At 37.2% G+C, this 15,601-nt stretch overlaps 1 protein-coding gene and 1 long non-coding RNA gene across 9 annotated transcripts; one reads left to right on the top strand and one right to left on the bottom strand.

Annotated features, from left to right (window-relative positions):
• Positions 1-1,504: 1,504 nt before the first annotated feature.
• Positions 1,505-3,441, top strand: LOC140016188 (uncharacterized). The gene is made up of 2 exons (XR_011822531.1): positions 1,505-1,932; positions 2,087-3,441. It is a non-coding gene; the product is annotated as an uncharacterized lncRNA (long non-coding RNA).
• LOC113714843 (probable LRR receptor-like serine/threonine-protein kinase At1g06840) lies at positions 2,329-14,804 on the bottom strand. Of its 8 annotated transcripts, none has more exons than XM_027238956.2 (21): positions 14,388-14,804; positions 14,049-14,224; positions 13,151-13,301; positions 11,384-11,455; positions 11,161-11,232; positions 10,834-10,977; positions 10,609-10,680; positions 10,436-10,507; positions 8,553-8,627; positions 8,165-8,233; positions 7,970-8,038; positions 7,753-7,824; positions 7,499-7,585; positions 7,171-7,239; positions 6,518-7,017; positions 5,413-5,568; positions 4,684-4,967; positions 4,218-4,269; positions 3,549-3,799; positions 3,112-3,246; positions 2,329-2,950 (listed from the first exon to the last, which is right to left on the bottom strand). In XM_027238956.2, exons 2-21 carry the CDS (start codon positions 14,197-14,199, stop codon positions 2,606-2,608), a joined length of 2,898 nt encoding a protein of 965 aa, XP_027094757.2. In that variant the 5' UTR covers positions 14,200-14,224; positions 14,388-14,804; the 3' UTR covers positions 2,329-2,605. The 8 variants fall into 8 exon arrangements, with proteins under 8 accessions (XP_027094757.2, XP_027094756.2, XP_071925731.1 ...); XM_027238955.2 differs by having other exon boundaries at positions 14,049-14,229; positions 14,388-14,803; XM_072069630.1 differs by lacking the exons at positions 14,049-14,224; positions 14,388-14,804 and adding exons at positions 12,327-12,489; positions 12,581-12,709 and having other exon boundaries at positions 13,151-13,271.
• Between the last annotated feature and the right edge of the window lie 797 nt (positions 14,805-15,601).

Below are 15,601 nucleotides of genomic sequence, written 5' to 3'. Positions count from 1 at the left end.
AACCAAACAGACCCTTAATGTGACAATTTTTAATGCTTTGATGCTTTGGTGGTGGTCACCTTGGCCTGGTGGTTTCGGTTGGATTACTTAGGAAGTGCAATTATTCGGGCTGTACTAAGATAGGTACGTTTGCATGGCACAGCATTATTCCAGCCAGCAAGATAGTAAGAGTTTTGGCTCAATGATGTTTTATATTCCTTTCTAATTCTGGTTTAACATAAAACTAGAGGTATCAAAATGGATGACTCGGGAGTGTATGAACGAGTCATAATTGAGTAATGGGTCTAATTGAATCAATTCATTTATACTCATTTAAATATTTAATTACTAATTTACGAGTCACTTAAAATTTTATATTTTTTTCTATTTTTTCGCATGTTGTTTGAGAAGAAATAATGATATTTTATTGTTATTAGATTGGTAAGAAATTCAAATTTATTTGCTTAACACTCACTAAAAGTTGAGTTTGAATGTATAATAATTTTTAAATGTATATAAATGGGTGAGTCGAGTCAACCTATTACATGTAAATTAAATGGTTAATTGAGTACTTATTTTGACCCATTCAAAATTGATGGGCAGGTTTGGGCGTGTTGTTGGTGGACGGATTTAAATAAGTCAACATAATTAAGTTGTAATTAACACCAACTTCTACGTAAAATGCGAGGAATATCTTGTAACAACCTTACTAAAAATGCTTGTTCCTTATAGTTTGACCGTTTGATTGTATATTATGTCATTTGATAGTTACACTTGGTTTACATGTTTGTACATCTTTTGATATTTTGTTATTGATCTTACACTTCATTTGTTTGATTATGCATGGTGCGAGATATTATGTCATTTGATAGTTACACTTTGTTTATATGTTTGTACATCTTATGATACTTTGTTATTGATCTTACACTTCATTTGTTTGATTATGCATGGTGCTAGATAATTTGCATCTTATCATTATCATTTTGATACATACACTTATCATTTAGTTATACACCTCGTCGTTTGGTACTCACAATTTATTCATTTGATTGTAAAAGAAATGCGATTTGGCGCTTATAGTCAATTTATCTGATTGTAAGGGTGTGTGTGTGTACACAATCGCGGTTAGTGAAGGTTGTATAGTGATATCCCTCTACTTCTCTCTTCGTATAAAATTACAAGGGGTCATATGACTATTTGCCAACTATATGGTTATTATGTGATAATAAATGAGATCATAGGGATGTTATTTGTAATTTGCCCTTCTAAAATTGAGAGTAGGTCTAAAAGTAAACTCAATGATATCCAGCGAAGGCTTAAATATTTCTCATGCGACAGCAATACTTAGTCATTATATAATCATCTATTCCGGATTTGCACTGAAAACGCTTAATTAATGTTGAGTAACCACCTAATTAATGTGAATATATTTAATGCAATTCTGTTACCCAAAAACATTGCCAATTATTTATGTTCGAAGAAAAGTGAAATTGAGTACAACAAAAATCCGGACCAAAGAGAAATCTTTGGTTCAATGTCTAAAGACAACGAGAGGCTTAGGCCTGATGCAATCCTAGTGCCGCTGCCTTCAGTCTCCAGGCCACATAAATGATAAAACCCACGCTGAAAACTGCAAGACAACCTCCACCAGAGGGGGCTTTCACATCCTAGGTTGCTACAATCCTAATTTATCAGCCACCCCAGATGGCCTCTGGGAGGGAAGAGAATGCTGCCGTAGATGTGAGGGCAGCCGTCAGGTCCACTGGAAAGCATCCACTGGCCCCGTTGGGACACCTAGTTATCAGACTCAAATGACACCCTACAACTCCCATTGTCCTCTCCAATAGCTTGTATGGTCTCTGGTCGTTGCATGATTTTCACGTTACAAGTTCCTCAAGAGTTGTTAGGCTTTCCTGATGTGCTTCTTTGGACCCATGGAGAACCACTCAAAAGGTGTATTATTCTTATTAGATCATGTTTCAACTTTCAAGTTTTCGTGTTGTTATTTTGTGAATCCTGCCTGATCATACATGTATCTTAAGTATTTCTGCAATATAGTTTGTGAGAGTTCAGAAAATCCACTGATTAGAATTCTTGCTCGTGGTAGTTTATCCCTCGACCATTTGACTTGCAGCTTCCAGTTTGGATGTCTGGATTGGAAGGTACAAGCCTGAAGGTTCTCCGGTTCTCCCTACTTTTGACTAGAATTATAGACCAAGAGGACATGATGTTCCATCTTAACCTACCACAGTGGAATGATACACACAGGGCTTCTGCTATCATTGTCAAAGCATTCGATACCTTGGAGCTTGAAATACTAGAAAAACTGTCACCGATGCAACTCTGAACTTAATACAACCATGGTTTTTGTATTACTTAAAAAGAGAATCACATACATGCAGCTAATTTGCAAATAACATCCTCCGCATGAACTATCATACAAGGCCATGATTTCTTTCGTCTCAATCTATGCATCAACTAGTTATAATACAATGAGCTTTGATTCATTGTGCCAAAGTTTAGCATGAAAAACACAAAGAACTGCACACAGATGCCTGCTCATATACCAAAGAAATGAGTTCCCTACATGGAGGGTGAGGGCAATATATAAATACAAGGTCAATGATCATCTAGGTGTGAGGGTGGAGATTACTTCACTGCCAGGGTCTCTGCCAAGGGAATCATCAGAGGAAGTGTGAGGATTTCTCGTTGCAGCGGATGAAGATAAAATTGCATATCCTCCAGGGCTAGTGGCAGAGGATTCTGCTAGTTTAGCTTCAGGCTCTGGCATTAGTAGCCAAATGTCTTCAAGCTCTCTCACCACTTCTGCCATTGAAGGTCGGGCCCCTGTCTCTTCTTCACAGCACTTGAGAGCTAGAGTCATGAACTTCTCTACACAGTCAGGGAGATGAGATCCTATATGCTTATCAATGACCGAAATCATCCTACCCGAACTATAGGCATCCTTCACCTGGTTCATATTTTGTTTAAAGTCAGTTAAGAGAGACATCTCTGCCGCAACAAGGTGAAGTTCAAGAGGATGATCAACAAGTGGCTTAGAATATGCATGTGAATATGTGATCAGTATATTGGTTACTTTCACCCTATGACAACAAAAGTGTGAGAAATTACCTCACGGACAATGTTTTTGCCGTGTACAATTGGTGGCATTCCTGTCAACAGCTCCAGAAATACCACACCCAGGCTATAAACATCACTTTTATCAGTAAGCTTACGAGTCAGGAAATAGTCTGGATCAACGTAACCCTGCAAAGATATTCTCCTCGAGTTATCACATCTATAATGGAGTATATATGCTTGCCTATTCTTATTTGACTGCATGATTACAAAAGGGAGCAGGTAGCTCTTTGAATGTGAATTGACAATGTATTGCATATTATTTCATCAACAGGGTGGATGATAACATTCAGAACTTGAACAGAATAAACAGATCAGAGAAAATTGGATATTGACTTCCCAAGGGGGAAAGAAGATGTTAATAATGGCTCTCGTTCACAAAAAAAAAAAAAAAAAAAAAAAAACTCGTCTGCTAACTGGATCATGCTTACCGGAGTCCCCTTAACAACAGTAGATACATAAGCAGGAGCAGTTCCTTCAAGATCAGGAATTGGAGCAAGCCGTGAGAGTCCAAAATCGGCAACCTTAGCTGTAAAGCCAGAGTCTAATAGTATGTTTGTTGCCTTGATATCTCGATGAAATATAGGAGGATTAGCTTCTGTATGTAGGTAGAGGATTCCCTTAGCTGAACCTAACGCAATTCTCAACCTCATAGTGAAACTAAGAGGCTCCTTAGACTTGCCTGCGATATACAAGCAACACACCAACTGTACATTAATAACCCCTAAAATTGCATGTGAATGACCAGCTGAAGTAATTTGCTACTCAGATAAACTATAAGTTCAGTACTCTATGACCTGTGGATCCAAATTTTGTCTACTCACCTCCCCCTTACTCCTAAGCGGGTCCAGAGGAAGAAATATAAAACAAAGAAACAAAATGTTCCGATTTGTATCAAGAAGAACACAAACACACACTTGGCGGTGTGCCATTGTGTCTCCACGTGCACCAGCTCAGCCTCATTGTAAATATAAGTGAGGGTTCATACTAGGTCACAGAGGACTAATTTTGTGCAAGAAAATGTCAATCAAGAAATAGAAAAGCATAAGTAATCAATCAATAGTCAGAAGAAAATTGAGAAGGCAGTTGACGTAAAGTACCAGACAGGTGATCCCTCAAGGTACCATCAGACAAGAATTCGTAAACCAACATCTGCATCATAAAGCACCATGAACAAGGGAAAATAATCATTATCCATGAACACGTGATTTTAACTATATAGTCTGTTTTGTACAGCTGAGGAGCTTAAATTGCAAGATGTTGCTCCTTGCTGCAATCCCCCCCCTCCCGGTGTTTTGATAGGTTTCCTAGTAGAATTGTACTAAAATCTTGATTTTCACAACAATGGAATGCAAATCCTCTGTCCAAGCCTCAAGTGTTACGTCAAGAAGTCAAACATCCACCTCAAGCAACCATCATTGCCTTAGTTCCTCCTCCCCCACTCACCCCGACCCCACAAAAAAAAAAAAAAGAAAACATAAAGAATTGGAAAAAGTAAAAAAAGAACTACAGTGCTGAAAAGTTGAAAAAGCCTAGCTGATGTTGAATGTGATATTCTACGGGTACCTGTTCACCTTCTTCATCGCAGTATCCAATCAGAGAAACCAAGTTTCTATGATGTAATCTTGATAGGAGTTCTATTTCTGTAAGGAACTCCTTTTCACCTTGCATTGAACCCACTTGAGCACGCTTAATGGCAACAATATTTCCATCAGCTAGAATGCCTTTAAAGACTTTTCCATACCCTCCTTGTCCAACTTGGCTAGAGCTATCAAAGTTGTTGGTTGCAAGAGCCATTTCTTTGTAAGAAAATTTTTTCACACCATCGATTTTGACCGAGATCTTTGACACTGCAAGTATAACATGAAATATTACAAAATGATAGATTTCAACCACCATATAAAACTCTTCCCCTATCAGTCAATTAACAAGTATAACAACCCACACAGCCCCTTTAAATTTCATGATTTGTGATTGCAGAAATAAACCTTATTGCATGCAAATCAGTATTCCAGGACATACCGAACTAAAGGAAGAAACATAGGGAGGCCATATCAATCAGTTTTTTTAACCAATTGATTAAAAATTAACTTTAGCACAATATAGGCTAATTCAAGGAGAGGATATATTTCAAGCTTCAAAGCAATCCTTTTTCTTCGTTGTACGATCAACAACTGAACGTATACTTGCATAATGGCATGCTATCAGGAGTTGCCTTATACACCACCACTAAGAAACAATGATGAACTTTAATCTTCGTATTGTCACCAAAATCTCCAACGATAGGAAACTCACAGTTATGTCCTTTTGAAACTGCATGATGTTTCCTCTTGCGGAATTTCAAGATAAGCCACAGCATACAAGCACATAGTATAGCTGCAGTAGCAATGGCCCCTGAAACAATGCCGCCTATGGCAGCCTTGCTTAAACCAGAAGCTGAAGGAGAAATTACTGCAAGTTAGAAGAAAAATTTAGGATTAGACTAGTTTTTCAAAATTTATGGGGACATGCAGATATGAAGTACTTTGTCCCCCTGCCTCTTTGAATGACCTGAACAGGATCAATAACTTGTCCGTGATGAAATTAAATGCACAATTTCAGTAATGTCAATAGACCATGAGACATATAGAAAGGCCAATAGACTTTCACACTGTAATTAAACTTACAACCACATAAGATAACCAAAAGCACAAGTCTCGGAACTTGTGGTTATACAATTCTAAGTTTTTAAGTACCACAATCACTATTAACTAATATATCAGAATTGCATTATATGCGGTAGAGTGGAGAACAATCAGCATCAAGTGCCGATGCCTTTATGCATGCGATGATATACCAATGGCCTGATACAATCATAATCCTTACAATAGGCTTCCTTTCCTATGACAGTCATATTTATTATGTAGTTACTTTTTACGTGGACTAAAACAACATTTTCTTAGCACCATGTTTCACTTTGTTCCATTTGGTGTACAAAACCATTGCGATTAATGTAAGTGTAAATCACAGTTAACTGCTGATATTGAACCATAAAACAGAGATTATGGGAGATATCTGATATCATCTGTTTCTGTTTAACTTACTATATTTCTTTAGTTTATTGAATGACATCAAGATTACGAAGCAATAGATGAAAACTTTTATAGCATGATATGTAATTTAAAGGTGGTGGTAAATAAAATTCTATAAACAAGAAGGGAAGTCCTGCAGTTACAGTAAACCTCAACAGAGGTTGGTCCAACTAACCTGGTAAAGAATTCAAAAGGATATCAGGGCTTTTTAACAGTTAAAAGCATACATAATAAGTTGTATGGCTTCTTTGTTTCAATGACACATCCCTCCCAAAAAGTCAAAACAAATATGAACCATGATACCATATCACGCAGAATAGGAGACAAACTTTCATCATAAGGTTCCGGAATAGTAAAGTTTAGAAGTTCCGAAGGACCAAAAATATCAGCATCGGGAATCTCCCATGATGTGAACATTGTCTGAATTCGAAGAACTTCACTCTTACTGAACAGGTTCAAGTAAATATTATCATATACTGGAAAAATCTTCAAGTACATCCTCAGTCGAGGGCCCTCTTCCCATGCAGTTGAATTGATATAAAGCTGATAAAGTTCTAGTTGCAAAACAGAGGTTAGATGCAGCACAAACTGATGGATATAGGGCCGGAAATCTTGGAAACCTGGACTCTTCAAACGATAACCAACATAGAGAGGTAAAGCACACAAGCAAGGAACAGGAGATGCTGGTGCAAATTCATAAGGGGCTGGGCAAGCTTGAGGACGACAAAAACTGGAGTTTGTTGAGTTAACGATATTCCCAGCATCTTCGTCTTCAGTTCCACAGAACTTGGTTAAGGTAACATTTGCGCACATAGGATTTCCTTTAAGCCTGGAAATTTATTGAAACAAGTAGCGGGAAAATAACATAAGATACATTGCAAGGCTTATAAATGACCAAAATATATTTTAAACATTTGTACAGGGTGAAAATGCTGCTTCTAAGCTACAATTCATTGTCCTGAAGGTAATCCAACTAACAAACCTCATCGTGACATTTGAAGGGAGAATAAGTCTGCTGGAGACATTTAAAAACCTGTTATTCTGCAGATCTCTGGAGCACAAAACAGATTCATAATTAAAGTAAAACAAAATTTCTCCCTTGTTGATATTAATGTAGTAGGAGTGATCCAGACAAATATATAAATATACACACACATATATAGTATTGAGTTAAACTTTTTTTTTATAGGACAACATGGCAGACCAGTGTTTCCATACAAACCATGTTTTGGAGGATGGAAGGAGCATAGCCCTACCCCTGAGGGTGAGATGTAATAAAGAAAATGGATTGCTAATGTTTGTGAACTTACATTGTAAGTGCTTCATTGCCAGTCATAGTCGTATTTGGCCAAATAATTGATGGTACAGAACCATTATACAAATTGTTTGCAAGTGACCTGCAACATGAATAATGTCCACTTAATTGATTGAGTCCAATTAATACATGTTTCCACCAAAGAGATTAATACACCTAATGGATATGAATTACACCATGAACGGAAAAACTAAGCAGCAGCATTTTCTTGGAACACAATATCTGATTTAAGAATGAATAGATGCTTACAATCTTTGCAAATAAGGTAGGCCTGACAAGTTCATAGGAATAGTTCCAGAAAGATCATTGTGTGATAGATCGCTGCAGCATGCAAACAGTAGCTGTGGGTAAGCGGAAGAATTGTTACAATCAATAATTAACATGAAACTCAGTAAGTACTTCTAAACACCAATATAACAGGAATTTTATTCTATTAAACACCACAATGACAAAAGAGTTTGCTTACATAGTTGTGATATTCCCAGAGATATTACTTTGGGGCATAAATCCACTTAGCCCATTAAAGCTGAAATCTCTGAGTTGAAGGTATAAATCAGTCAGCATAGGAATTCCGAACAAAGTAATGAAGCAAGAACATTTAGAGACCAAATATAACTGTGGATCATTCACCTACCAGCGTGTCTAGCATAGGATGACTTACATATATAAAAGGTTAACCATGTTGCTCAGGTCTGGGATCGGTCCTTGCAGGCTGCAGTTCCGGAAACTCCTGATACAGTCAGGAAATCTAAATTGTTACAAATCTTTGCTCAAAAATTTCTCCAACATGTCTGCAGTTCCTAATCTATGTAACTTTTTTCCATCCATTGACTGGAAAATTTTCATCAAAAGAAATATTCCACATTTCTTTTGATGCAGGAGTATACTGCATAGAATATGGGATACCAAATTAAATCGAATATCTTTTATCACATATCCACATCCATGGGTACAGTCATCGTATGCCTTACGCTTTACATGATCAGGCATTTTTTAACTATAACAAAATCATGAGCATCTGCATCATGTGCAAGACCTTTGAAACTTACATTTTCAATACATGGGAGAGGTTCTTGTAAGTACCGGGTATTGAAGTCCCACTGAAATTATTGTTATCAACTTGACTACAACATGAAGGAAAAGAAAGTTAGATGCAAATAGAGGCAAAACAAATCATTGCATTCACATTGTTGGAGTTTTTAAAACAAAAAACTAAAATTGATTAGTTCCATGACATACTAAATGTTGCAGTTACTAGTGCGATATGCTCAGTTGCAACAGCATTTGTGCCCTCTAGTAAATAGATTTAACCATGAAAAACTTCTTTGCCTACATGAATAACTTATGATGTCTTGCTTTTTCAATGAAATAAAAATTGGACTTAATTGAAACTGCACAATTACATATCATAACCAGCTCGATTTCAATCATCTTCAAAATATTCACAACTGCAAGAATAAAAGATCCACATCCAATTGAACATTCAACAGACCCTCCTTAGAATGCAGGATTTACTAACATAATGCAGCCAATAAGCCAAATAATGGTAAAAGTTGATGCATTTGAGACCTATTTACTCCTGAGGTCTCCGCCCTATCGTTTGAATCTGCTATCATTATATAAAGAATACATAGGCAATTAGCTCAAATCCTAATGTCAGTTAGACGCTAACATTAATTTCTTGTAGACTTGTTGAACCTATTTATACTATTTTGTCATTTGTCCATGAGACAATGCAAAATCCATCTAGAAAGTAATCTGCACCTTCCTTTCTAAACTGAAAAGGAAATTAATTCTTCTTTCTGTTGCCGAACTCCACTTTACAAATATAACATAGCACACCAAGTTTTCACATGGAAACGGAGCAGCAACCGGTTTCCTTCTTTGCCTTGAAGGAGATTGTATCTCATCTTCAAACCGGTTCATTTCGTTAAAGAAATATATGTGACACGATTTTTCCTTCAATTTCAAGTTTTAATTGTATTTATATCTCTAAGTTCTTATGCATACCTTGGACATTAAAAGGTTATATATTTTCATTGCACAACTCAAGACCACATCTATCCAAAGTTACAAAAATCCTACTATAAGTACTAAATGCTACTTTCCAGAACAGTTGTATTGAAAGCTATTGAAATCTATAAGTCCACATCTTTAAGGACTTTGAAAGACAGGGCGAACTCTTCCTAAAGCAAGCAGACTTTGGATACCTGGAAAGTACAAGCAAAAGAAACTTTTAGTCACATCGAGTGAGCAAATATTATCACTTGGAGTTTTCTTAACCACTATACCAGATGTCACTAAATACTGCTAATCTCAAGTTGATTCCCTTGCACAGTGTGTTACTCCGAGTGACTTCATCCACTAGATCTGTCGATCATCTTCTGTCATAACTGATAGGAGCTTGGGTATTGGCATTTTCAAAGCAAAAGTATGGAGTTTTATGTGCCCATTTGAAAGGAAAATGAACTACTAGCAAGCAAATGAACATATGGGAATACTTGATGTTCCAAATGCTACAGGCAGTAGCTGCTTCAATCACAAGACAGGCATTTTTTCGGGCCATATTCACACATTGCTTATGGTGATTAGGAATATTACTTCAAGGTTCTCGTTGCTTAGAATGTGAAATTATCAGATCTCTGTGATTTCTCCCATCAAAAGTTTGCAACACAAGTATATACTCTCATCAAGACTTCTCCTGTGATTGCCTTTTCCTGCTTTTATTCCTCTTGCAAAATTAAGCGAATGCATTCTTTGAGAATGCCTACTTTTGATATCCAGATGAGCAACTTCTTTTAACAAAATCAGATAACCCGAGCAAATGAAGATAATGTGCAAGCAGAGTAATTTGAGATTAGGCGTTACAGAGACACATAAAAGCAATAACAATGAACTCACGTGACATATGTGATGAAGAAAGATAGCGTACAGTATAAGCAAATTTGGAAGCAAGGAGAAATCCGGTGGTAGATACCCTGACAAATTGTTATTACCCAGTAACCTGAAAAATATATGCCATTTACAATTCCTAAATCTCAAATAATCTAGTGCAAAATGTATTATAAAAGAAATAAACAAATAAAAACTCAATTTCTTACTCACAGGTGAACAAGACTCGGAACTCTAGATAGCTCAGGTGGGATTTGACCGCTAAGTGAGTTGTTATTCATGTGGCTGTTGGAGTATAGCGTAACAAACAAGAGGAAATGAAGTTACTGATTATAGTAACTAGTAACAAGAAGACAGATCCAGTTTCACTGCAGTATGAAAGTAAACTTGAGGCCAAAGGGGAAATTGGAACAAGCAAACACAGAGAAAATTTCTCACAGGTGCTTTGCCACCTTCAAGTTTGAAAATGATTTAGGTAACTGTCCAGATATCTGGTTCTGGTCAATTTGTATCCTTTCCAAGTTTTCAAGGTAACCAATCTCTTCAGGCAAGGAACCAGTGAATTGATTACCACTTAGGAGCCTGTAAAAAGAGAACAGTTACAGGTAGGCCAGATAAAAGTGGCATACTTATTTTTGTTAAACAAAAAATGTTTTGTGATTACAAATTTGATTCCATCATAGCACTAAACTAGAAACAAACAACAACAAATACCACAGATTTGTTAGAGAATAGAAGCATTCAACTAAAGCTGCGTTAGCTTACAGCAATTCTAAGTTGGTCATATTCCCTATCTCTTTGGGTATTGACCCACCAATTGCATTCCACATGACATCGCTGTAAAACAAACATGAAACACGCATTTATAAAACAAAAAAGAACAATAAAGTTGCAGCGACCCAATGAAAAAACCCAAAATTAATTGTCTTGGAAAACGAATCATTTTGCATTTTCATCAAACAAGTTCCAAAAAGAAACTCCAACTTACAGTATCCTTAAGTAAGCTAGACGGCCAACCTCAGCTGATAAGCTTCCTGACAGGTTCAGGTTAAGTAAATGCCTGTTCAGAGACAGAAACCATTGAATATCATACAGTTTTAAATCAACATGAAATATAAAAAAAGAATTTCATTTCCAGGTGAGTACTAGATATGTCACATAACTTCTCTAAGATGATTACTAAAGCATACGAGTTCAAGCAATTGCAAGATACTTTTGGACGGAAACATTTGTAAGATTTTCTGGAAATTTAAAACAATTTTAGATGCATAGAGCAGCAAAAAAATTGAGCATCTTGCGAATGTAGATCTTATACAGGTAAATAACTTCCCTAAACATGCTTTCCTCTGTCAACGTACAAGACTATCAAAAGGAGAAAGTTAGTGCTCCTTACAAGCATCATTTTCACCACTACGAAAACTTTCCATAATTTAGAGTATAATAACAGGCACCATAATTACAGCATATTGCATTTTGTTGCTTGATACACAAGACATGATGCACTGGATACTTGTCATCGTATACATGTAAATGATTACAAGAAATTTGTTCACATAAGAAATCTCATCTAGGTTATCCATTCTGGGGTCTGCTCCGTTACAACCAAAACCACTACTACAATTTGTTTCCAATTAGAGGTTTCAGAAAAACATCAGCCCCAAAAATCTTTGAATCCAAGAAAGTTACTGAAAACTTTACCAGGCGGGATAGTTATTGTCAATTCCTGTCTACTAATTTGGATTGGGCCCCCAAAAAGAATGCAGCATATGCCATGCACCCACATCCTTCGCAGAAGCTTACCTTTCATTTACACAGCCCAAAAGATGCAAACATTTTGTTTCTGTTCCTCATCACTAATTCATCGATATCTCAAAGAATATCCAGGAGCCAAATTGATCAAAAATTTTCCAAGCATCAAAAAGATAGTTTACCTAAAGTACTTTCTATTGTTGTTTAATGGAACAGAAAATTAAAGACTAGGCTTGCCAACTCGGTCCTCCTCCCCTACCATGGAGGCTGCTCCAACATCTTGTCATGGATTGTATACCCACCAACTGATTTACAATGAAAATGCACTGCAGGCATGGAGCCAGGCTGCGAACGCAAAAGAGTCATCAATTAAGGCCCATGGCATAGCTTCAACACATATTTCCAAATGTTATATGCACAAAAGTGCAACACTTACTCGTCAACATTTGTGGCCCATAGGCATGAAGAGCAGCTCACATAAGACACCTAAAGAACTTAAGCTATATATTCTGCAATTCCCGTTGCCAAACAAAGTATCCTAGAGATTGGTAGGTTACACACACTCCTGAAGGTCAAGGAATGGTTATGAGCTATCTGAAACTCAGCACTGGTAAATGGCAATCCTCCCATAAACTCCGTTCTCTTTTGTTCCGGTAGTCCTCTCAACAAAGAAAAAAATGCTACTCTGTAGTACAAGTAATATCTATATGCAGTGTGCATACATGTGCGTGCGTGCCTGTCATTTTCAGCCAAAATACGGTACTTTATTCCTGAAGAATGCGTTCATGCTAAGTATGCTTTATGCCAAAATCCAGTTCTATTATTTGTATTGTTTTACCTACGAAGGATATATTTTGGAAAGCAATTACTGCATGATAAAATTACAATACCAAGGGTTCTGTGTGAAACACAAATAGTAAGACATATGAAATTGGCATCCAAATATATAGGTTCAACAAAATAATAACAGAGGAAAGATAAAGCTCGGGAAAGAATAAAATCATACAATTCTCTGACATGATGATAGCCATTAGCGACTTGTCTATCAAAGCACAGGACTCCTCTCCAATTTGAAACACATGGGTCTCCTCTACTCCAGCCACTGAGAATCCCATTTGGATCAATCAAATTTAGCTTTATAGCCTGCAATGCTCTGACTGCATGTTGAATTCAAAATCTTGTTACGATTTCATCATGCAACTGAAATATTTGTGCAAGTTAGATTAGCTTCTTCTTTTTCTTTTTTTGGATTTTATAAATTTAATTGTTGGGATCTTTCCAAGTTAAATTTCAACAGCTACAAACTTTGCTGCAAGCTCCTGTATAGAAATGGCATAGAAATGCAGATGCTTAAACGAAATTCCTCTTGCATGGTAAACATCCTGCGGTTGTTCTATTATGATTATGTTACTTATTCATTTGATTAACAGACTAAATGTCAATTAGCCAAAGGTTTTGAATATGCACACTCCCTCGAAATCTCTCTGCTCAATAATTAATATCACATAGTATATCATATCCGTGATCGGTTGTCACTAAAAATCTTTTCTATATTACTAAGATGACGGATGATTCAAGCAAAGTGTGGTTAATCAAAAAAATGCGGTGTTTGTGGAAACAAAATATATTAGAATATGTACAATCCCAGAAGCTCTCAAGTTGAACTTCTCATAGTCTACAGTGAACATGAGTCAGATCAATTGATCATGCAGAAATTGATAACAAATTCAGTACGTATACATCTTGATGACGACTCATATACGGCTGTAAAATGCTTCATATACATCTGCACAGTTTTCTACACCATGCATTATTTGCAGACAACATTAGACATCATAATAGAGCTGCACAACTTTAACCATTCATAGATGGATCTCCGTTTTAGTTTCATGTAGATAAATTACCTTCTGTAGGATCTGTTACTTGGCCATCTGCTCCCGCCAGAAGCAAAGCCCAGAAAAGCCCCGCAATCGCACTCACTCCTAGTATCGAAACTCGTGAGCAGGGCATTGATGTAATCCCAAGAAAATTCATTTGTCCACAGTTGTCCAACATCTCTTATATGTCAAAGATGCAAATGCTATCCTTGAAAAAAAAAGGGATATTTCATTTAAATATGATTTGCAAGTATCCTTTCAAAGAGAGGTAAAAAAACAGACAAACAACTATTCTTCAACCAGAAAATAAAACAATTATGTTAGCCTAATAACTTCTGGGAACTTGAACAAATAAATTCGGAGAACCCTATGGTGTGTTTTGGGGCAGTCCAAGAAATCCCAGTAAGCTGATTTTGTTTTATCAGTTGGGTCTGATGATCACTGGTGCCTGGAGAAGGGCCAGAGGGCAGAGAGGCGATACTGACGGAGTCCATCCCAGTTGAAAATTCTGACTTTTGACCCCAACCGCTCGCGATGTGAAGAAGGCCAAGTCTTGCACTCTTGCTTGGATGCATTTAATTAATGAATTATTGGATTGGAACATACCATCAGTAATAAGCATTCCTAACTAATTCATCAGAACTCATCTCGGGAAGTCTCTTTCTCGCGTCTTGCAAATGGGATATTTATTTCCCGCCAGACATTGGCCATTGGCCATTTGCCTCACGAGAATGAGCGCCTTGACATCTTCCCGGCAACTTCGAATTTCCTTCATCCCTGTCCCTCCTTAATTCCACCGATGCAGGTTCGAAGACTCGGCCGAGACGTCTCGGTCTCGGCCGAGTCGTCTCCGTCTCGGCTTAGTCCGAGACGAGACCGCGACGAAACGTTTCCGAGATACGTGACAGGCCGAGACGTCACCGTGAATAGTTGAAACAGCCGAGTCACATCGAGTCACTCCGAGTCATCCCGAATTAACTTGAATTTTTATTAATTTTTAATTATTTTTATTTATCATATTTTTTACAATTTTTAGAATATTAAATATTTCAAAAATTCACGTCTCGCCGAGACCGCGACCGATATGTCGAGACCGATGTGGAACGGTCCAAGCCGTGACCGCGACCGTGACCGTGACTTTGAACCGTGGATGCAACCGTGTTTACCTTTGGCCAGGCCTCGTGGATCCCTGCTATAATTACCAGCAAAATTTTGTGTAAATTGCACTTTTAAGTTTATGTTTCTATTTCACTTGGCAGTTGGAGTCATTTGCAATCCTGTGTATCCTCAAAACCTTTACATGTCCAACATTCTAAACTTCCTCTTGAACCAAAGTCCACGATAATAACCTGAAGTTAAATGATACAAATAAAAGATGTGACTTAATTTCCAGAAACTGAAGAGGGCCAACGGTTAGCAGCACTGGGATCATGGAATCAAGTTCTTGGATGACTCGAACCTCCAACTCACGGAATGCATGCATAATTACTGCAGATCCTTTATGGGATTCCCATATTGCTCGTCCTAATCTGAACCATTACATCAGTTGAGTCCCTAATGTGAGGTACGGTAGAGAGATC

Source organism: Coffea arabica, chromosome 10c (genome assembly GCF_036785885.1).
Source record: "Coffea arabica cultivar ET-39 chromosome 10c, Coffea Arabica ET-39 HiFi, whole genome shotgun sequence".
NCBI lineage: Eukaryota > Viridiplantae > Streptophyta > Magnoliopsida > Gentianales > Rubiaceae > Coffea > Coffea arabica.
This window is presented reverse-complemented; position numbering and strand designations above follow the sequence as displayed.

Bases quoted from the DNA above. Each gene is read 5' to 3' on its own strand.
- LOC113714843 (XM_027238956.2), bottom strand. From the start codon at position 14,199: ATGTTGGACAACTGTGGACAAATGAATTTTCTTGGGATTACATCAATG. The intron at 10,508-10,608 runs GTGAGTAAGAAA...TATATTTTTCAG, and splicing joins GTTCCGAGTCTTGTTCACCT to GTTACTGGGTAATAACAATT. The intron at 3,247-3,548 runs GTAAGCATGATC...ATATCTTTGCAG, and splicing joins CTGTTGTTAAGGGGACTCCG to GGTTACGTTGATCCAGACTA.